The sequence below is a fragment of the Salvelinus sp. IW2-2015 genome, linkage group LG4q.1:29 (genome assembly GCF_002910315.2).
Source record: "Salvelinus sp. IW2-2015 linkage group LG4q.1:29, ASM291031v2, whole genome shotgun sequence".
NCBI lineage: Eukaryota > Metazoa > Chordata > Actinopteri > Salmoniformes > Salmonidae > Salvelinus > Salvelinus sp. IW2-2015.
The window spans coordinates 21,887,516-21,894,550 of NC_036842.1; the positions used below are offsets into that span (position 1 = coordinate 21,887,516).

At 41.6% G+C, this 7,035-nt stretch overlaps 1 protein-coding gene across 1 annotated transcript; it reads right to left on the reverse strand.

Moving 5' to 3' along the window:
• Positions 1–4,212: 4,212 nt before the first annotated feature.
• On the reverse strand, positions 4,213–6,511 carry LOC111961107 (uncharacterized). The gene is made up of 8 exons (XM_023983221.2): positions 6,421–6,511; positions 6,025–6,312; positions 5,650–5,946; positions 5,483–5,551; positions 5,240–5,338; positions 5,051–5,078; positions 4,915–4,946; positions 4,213–4,818 (listed from the first exon to the last, which is right to left on the reverse strand). The coding sequence occupies exons 1-8, from the start codon at positions 6,464–6,466 to the stop codon at positions 4,805–4,807; spliced, it is 873 nt and encodes a 290-aa protein (XP_023838989.1). The 5' UTR covers positions 6,467–6,511; the 3' UTR covers positions 4,213–4,804.
• Between the last annotated feature and the right edge of the window lie 524 nt (positions 6,512–7,035).

Here is a 7,035-nt window from a genome sequence, read left to right on the forward strand (position 1 = left end):
ACTCCCTAGATACTATCGCCAATGTTCCATCTCTTGACAATAAGGTTGAGAAAATCGAGCACGGGTAACATTCCAGGAGAAATCAGGGATTGTAAACGTCCTCTGCTTCACGAAAACATGGCTAACTCAAGAGACCGCTTAACGGAGTCGGTGCAGCCAGCTGATTTTCTTCACGCCATCCGGGCGACAGAAAACATACTCTTTTCTGGTAAGTGAAGAAGGGGGCGGGGTGTATGCCTTATGATTAACGAGACGGTGGTGTGATCATAAACACATACAGGAACTCAAAAGTCATTCTGTTCACCGATTAAGAAACTCCTCACAATCAAATTCGACCGCATACCTACAGGGAAATTCTCTTCGATTATAATCACAGCCGTATATATTCCCCCCAAAGCAGAACAACATCGATGGCCTCGAAACGAACCTTTATCTGACTCTTTGTAAACTGGAAAGCCACACAACAGTGCTGAAGGCTTGCATTTCATTCGTAGTGGGGAATTTTAAACAAAGCTAATCTAAAAATGAACAAAACTCCCTAAAATTCTATCAGCAAAATCGATTTGATTCAGACCAAGGGCTGGTAAAAACCTTGGATCAATTGTTATACTAACTTCCGCCGACGAGCACTATAAGGCCCTCCCCCGCCCTGCCTTTCGGTAAAAGCTGACCAGCGGACTCCATTTTTGTTGCCTTCAGCCTACACAAAACTAAAACAACAAGCTCCCGCGCTCAGGTTGTTCAACGCTGGTCCGCGACCAATCTGATTCCAGACGCTTGTAGTTTGTCAAGTGCTCGTATCAACGTGGATTGGGATATGTTCCCGCATTGCGTCCACAATCAACATTGAACGAAATATGCCTGATTCGGTGAAGCGAGTTCATTGAAGTGCATTGACGATGTCGTACCAGAACGATTAAAACATTCCCAAACCCAAGAAACCGTGGATTGACGGCAGCCATCACAGTGAAACTGAAAAGCGGACCACTGCTTTTTTAAACCAGGGCAAGGTGACCGGAAAAAACATGACCCAATACAAACAGTGTAGCTATTCATCCGCAAGCAATCAAACAAGCTAAATCCCCAGTACAGAGACAAAATAGAAGTCGCATTCAACAGCTCAAGACACAAGAGGTATGTTGGAGGGTCTATACACGCCCCGTCGCGGACCAGGATGTCCTTTCCCAGACAGGCTAAATAAACTTTTTTGCTCCGCTTTGAGGACAATCATGTGCCACTATCACGGCCCGTACCAAAACCTGCGGGCCTCTCCTTCATGCAAGCCGAGGTGAGTAAAACTTTAAACGTGTTTAAAAAAACCTTGCAAGGGTGCAGCCCAGAGGCATCCCAGCCCGTCCTCAGAGCATTATGGCAGACCAAGCTGGCTGGTGTTTTAGGACATATTCAATCATCCTTATCCATTTCTTTCCACATGCTTCAGAGTCACCATTGTTCCTGTACCCAAGAAAGCAAGTAACTGAACTAAATGACTATCGCCCGTAGCACTCACTTCTGTCATCATGAAGTGCTTTGAGAGACTAGTCAGAGATATCACTTACTGGACACCCTAACCCGACTCAATTTGCTTACCGCCAATAGATCCACAGACGACCAATCGCAACCACACTGCACACTGCCCTACCCATCTGAAAAGAGGAATACCTATGTAAGAATGCTGTTCATGACTATACTCAGATTAAACCATAGTACCCTCCAAGCTCATCATTAGCTGGGGCCTGGGTCTGAACAAGCCTGTGCAACTGGGTCCTGAACTTCCTGAAGGCGCCCCCAGGTGGTGAAGGTAGGAAACAACACTCCACCCGCTGATCCTCAACACGGGGCCCACAAGTGTGCTCTAGCCCTCCTGTACTCCCTGTTCACCCATGACTGCGTGGCAACACACGCCTCCAACTAATCATCAAGTTTGCGAGAGACACACAGTAGTAGGCTTGATTACAAAAGATGAGACACCTACATGGAGGATGAGGGCCCTGGAGTGTGGTGCAGGAACACCTCACACCAAGTCAACAAAACAAAGGAGCTGATGGTGGACTTCAGGAAACAGCAGAGGAAGCACCCCGTATCCAATCGATGGCAGAGTGGGAAGAAGGTGGAAAGTTCTTAAGTTCCTCACACATCAAACCAAACTGAATGGTCCACCCACAGAAGGTGTGTGAAGAAGGCGCACAGCGCCTCTTCAACCTCAGGAGCTGAAGAAATTGGCTTGTCACCAAAACACTCACAAACTTTTCCAGATGCACAATCGAGAGATCCTGTCTGGCTGTATCACCACTGGTACGGCAACTGCTCCGCCAACCAACTAAGGTCTCCAGAGGGTAGTGAGGTCTGCAAACGCTTCACCGGGGGCAAACTACCTGCCCTCCAGGACAACACACACACCATGTCACAGGAAGACCAAAAAGATAATCAAGACAACACCACCCAAGCCACTGCCTGTTCACCCGCTATCATCCAGAAGGCGAGGCAGACAGGTGCATCAAAGCGGGACCGAGAGCCGAAAAACAGTTCAATCTCAAGGCCATCAGACTGTTAAAAGCCCTCACTAACACTTAGCGCTGCTGCCCTATATACTACTTCAGCCACTTTAAATAATGGGCATATTAATGAATGGAAATTATGTAAAAAGTACCACAGCCGACTTTAACAATGCACTCTAATATAATGTTTACATACCCTACATTACTCATCTCAATATGTTATATGTATATACTGTACTCTATATATCTACTGCATCTTGGCATCTTTATGTAATACATGTATCACTAGCCACTTTAACTAGCCACTTTAGTTTACATACCCTACATTACTCAATCTCATAATGTATATACTGTCTCTCTATACATCTACTGCATCTTGGCCTTTATGCCGTTTCTGTACCATCACTCATTCATATAATCTTTAATGTACATATTCTTTATCCTTTACATCTTGTGTGTATAAGCGTAGTAAGTTGTGGAATTGTTAGGTTAGATTACTTGTTGGTTATTACTGCATTGTCGGAACTAGAAGCACAAGCATTTCGCTACACTCGCATTAACATCTGCTAACTATGTGTATGTGACAAATAAAATTTGATTTGATTTGATCTAACCACGGTTATGTGAGCTATTGGATCACTCCAATCCTTGTGCCTCGGAAAAGACACGAGGTGGAAGTAGTGTGACGGCAGCTATTTAAGGGGGTCAGCCACAGCACTCCTCGGTACACGGGACTAGTCTGAAATCCTTACTCGGAATGTATCCTGCTGCACGGAAGGATATGATATCGATACAGCCACTCCCATCTAAGTTAAGAGCTTGAGAAAATCTGAAAGGAATAATGGGAGAAAATCCCCAAATCCAGATGTACAAAGCTGATACAGACATACCCAAGATGACTAAAAGCTGTAATTGCCGCCAAAGGTGCTTCTACAAAGTATTGACAGGGTTGTGAATACTTATGTAAATTAGATATTTCTGTATTTCATTTTCAATAAATTTGCTAACATTTCTAAAAACATGTTTTCACTTTGTCATTATGGGGTATTGTGTGTAGATGGGTGAGGGAAATGTAATTAATCAATGTTGATTTCAGGCTGTAACAACAAAATGTGGAATAAGTCAAAGGGTATGAATACTTTCTGAAGGCACTGTACACCGCTGTAAGAAATGATCATGCACACAATGTTTTCTGAGAAGTCGTTTCATATGAGATGTGTTGAAAGCCTTTTGAGCTTAATTGTGGTTAACTCAAAAACAGTTTATGCTGCTTTGTTAGCGTCTCGTCTCTGGAAATACACGAGTGTGAGTGAACGATCAGTACACCCCCCACGTGGTCACTTCTACTTGACAAACAGAAGCACAAACAATCAGGCATCAAGAGACATCAGCCAGTTTAGTTACTGTGTTTAACATCACACTGTGTCCCCACAAACTAGTGGTTAGAGTTTACCTCCATCTCTACGATCCCCCTTCTCCATTCCGAACCTCTGTTGTTTCTCTAACTCACACAATCTTTCAGCCCCATCTACTGGGCAAAAATGGTACCAACCATCCAAGGACTAGTACAGTGATGATCCCTTCTGATTGTGGCTATTTCTTCCTCCATATCAACATAATCCAGGATGGGGAGAAAAAGCCCCTCAACTGCCTGAAAGCTTAAATGAACTAACATGTATTTCCTTAGGAAAACAGAACCACAAATAGCAGCATAAAATGGGAATGCTGTAATACAATACATGTATTGAATTTATTCAAAACAGAGTTACATATTAAAAACTGTACAGAATAGGAAAATTGTATACCAGTATGTTAAAACTAATCTACACAATCTTCACATTAAATCAATGTTTATTTGTCACATGCCCAGAGTACAGAAGGTGGAATGGCACAGTGAAATGCTTACTTTCAGCTCTTCCTCAACTGTGCAGAATAAATGTAAAGTAGCAAAACTATCAATATACAAAGTAGATAAAAAAATTGTAATAAAATGACAAAAGCGTTAAAAAAAGACAAGGTAATAAAAGAACACAGGTATTTACCCTTATATGCAAACAATGTGAAGCTTCAAATTGATCATGTCTTAAAACCTATGCACATCTATTTCTTGCCCAGTAAGATATTACACCATTCATCCGAGAAGAACAGATGGCGTCAGAATACATGAAGAGCAGAGAGTGGCAGATATGTAAATCAGGAAGCAGAGAAAGGATGTGGAGGAAGTTCATCAACAGGTGGAAGTACACTTGAACTAGTACAACGCAGCATGGTCACATCCCCACATTTAGACCGCCTTGTTGAAATAATTAAGCATTTGCATCTATTTCAAATAAGAGAAAGGTGAAATGTAGAGCACTGAATATAACCACTTTTCTGAGAAATTAATATGTTGTAGTAGGTTTCCTTTCATACTTACAGATAACTTCTTTGTTCTGGTTCCATTGGGATCTGTTGAGACAATTTACCCAGTACATTTAGATATGACACTGTATAATGATGTGTATGAAGACAAATATAAATGTAATTACAATACAAATAGATCACTCACTTACCTATTTGCAGACCAGTCTTGTTGATCACCTTCAGAAATAAATATGAAATGATAAGTGATATTATCATTTCTGTATTGTATTGTATTAATGATAAACCAGCCCTGATTTTACATGTATAATACACAAATAACTCAAAATGGACATTGGAACAAATTAAGCCTTGAAGTATCAGTATTTGAATGCATGTACCTCGCTTGTACCGGAGAAAACACAGGACAGATACAACCAGCAGAATAAGGCTAAAGGCCCCAACACTCAGACTGATGTAGAGGGGGAACTCTGAGGACTCTGAAGGGGGAGATGACTTTCAGATCAAGTTGAAATTGTTTGTTGAATTAGATTAAACAGTACAGCACATTAGCAACAGAATCAGTCAATGTTATCTTGAAATGCTCTTAGGTGGGTGGGTCTATCAACAGTAAGTTTACTCACCTTCTCCATTAGTTACACTGGTTTTGTTGGTACTGAATGTTGATAAGGAAGTAGTGGGCCCAGGATAGTCTATCATTGGAGGAAGAATATGACATATGCATCAGTATTGCAATACAGACAGTTGATTGTCATGTTAGATTGCTCAATAATTTAATTGATGGTCTCACCATCTATGGCAATCTTGAACGGTTCACTATGCTGTGATTTCACAGTATCTTCACCCTCCATTACCAGCTCCACAGCACAGGTGATGAAGACCTCTCCGGCACTGCTCCTCTTTCTCAGCAGATCCTTTTCCGCCACTCTCCCCACACAGACATTGTCTTTGTAGGGCTGACTTTTAAACGGGAAGTCACTGTTGTTCAGGTAATAGTAGCATGAGGTACCAGCATGCTTGGCCTCACACCGAAGACTTAAGTAAGTTCCTGTATTTTCCACAAAAATCCTGGGTATTCCAATGGAATCTGTTTGTAAATTAGGGGAAAGATTATGTAGTCAATCAAGCAAATGTGATACTGCATGGTAATAAAATGGTCACTTACCACTTACATGAAGTCTTTGAGCGTCAGAAAATGTTGGGATTATTTTCTCTTCTCCCTTCTGTAGAATAGCACAGCTGAGATCTACTTCAGTCTTGTTCCACTTTTTGAACTCATTCCAGAACAATATGAATTGGCAAACACCGGAATTCACTTCTCTTATTGGGTTGGGGTTGTGGTCTTTGTAGAAGTGGCACTTTGTGCCACCTGTTGACTCACAGCGTACTATGACAGGCATAGCTACATTGATGTACCCAGGGTCTAACACAATGGTGGGAGTAGGGACTGAATCTGTTTAGAGTTAAAGAGAGAAACTATGAGAACACATTTTAATTGTTAGAAATAGAATGATTCAGGAAATATTCTTGTGGTAATACATTACAGTAATACATTACATACCTGCACAACCTTCTTTAACTGCAACAGCAGCCATACCTTTAAACATGGCAAAACATTTAAAAAATGCTTTTATGTGAAGTCCTACATATTAAACCTACATCATCTAAATGAATTACTCTGTTACAATTAATTCATATTATTAAAATAATAGATAATTGAATACTCACAAATGAAGAGAAAATAAGATGGAGACATCCTTTCAACTTGTTGATGTTAATGAAGGAGTGAACACACTTAGATGATGAAGTGAAAAAAACTGACAGCCTATGTTTAGGAGGCAGAACAACCTAGAGGCGCGGATCATTTACAAACAGGGCTCCCGAGTGACGCAGCGGTCTAAGGCACTGCATGTCAGTGCAAGAGGCATCATTACAGTCCCTGGTTCAAATCCAGGCTGTGTCACATCTGGCCGTGATTGGGAGTCCCATAGGGTGGCGTACAATTGACCCAGCGTCGCCTGGGTTTGGCCAGGGTAGGCCGTCATTATAAATAACAATTTGTTCTTAACTGACTTGCCTAGTTATATAAAGGTACATTTTTTTATTAAATATGGAAACTGGCAGCCTATGTTTAGGAGGCAGAACAACCTAGAGAAGCAGATATGGAAACTGGCCA

Bases quoted from the DNA above. Each gene is read 5' to 3' on its own strand.
- LOC111961107 (XM_023983221.2), bottom strand. From the start codon at position 6,466: ATGTTTAAAGGTATGGCTGCTGTTGCAGTTAAAGAAGGTTGTGCAG. The intron at 6,313-6,420 runs GTATGTAATGTA...AACTCTAAACAG, and splicing joins AGTTAAAGAAGGTTGTGCAG to ATTCAGTCCCTACTCCCACC. The intron at 4,947-5,050 runs GTAAGTGAGTGA...TTGTCTCAACAG, and splicing joins CAAGACTGGTCTGCAAATAG to ATCCCAATGGAACCAGAACA.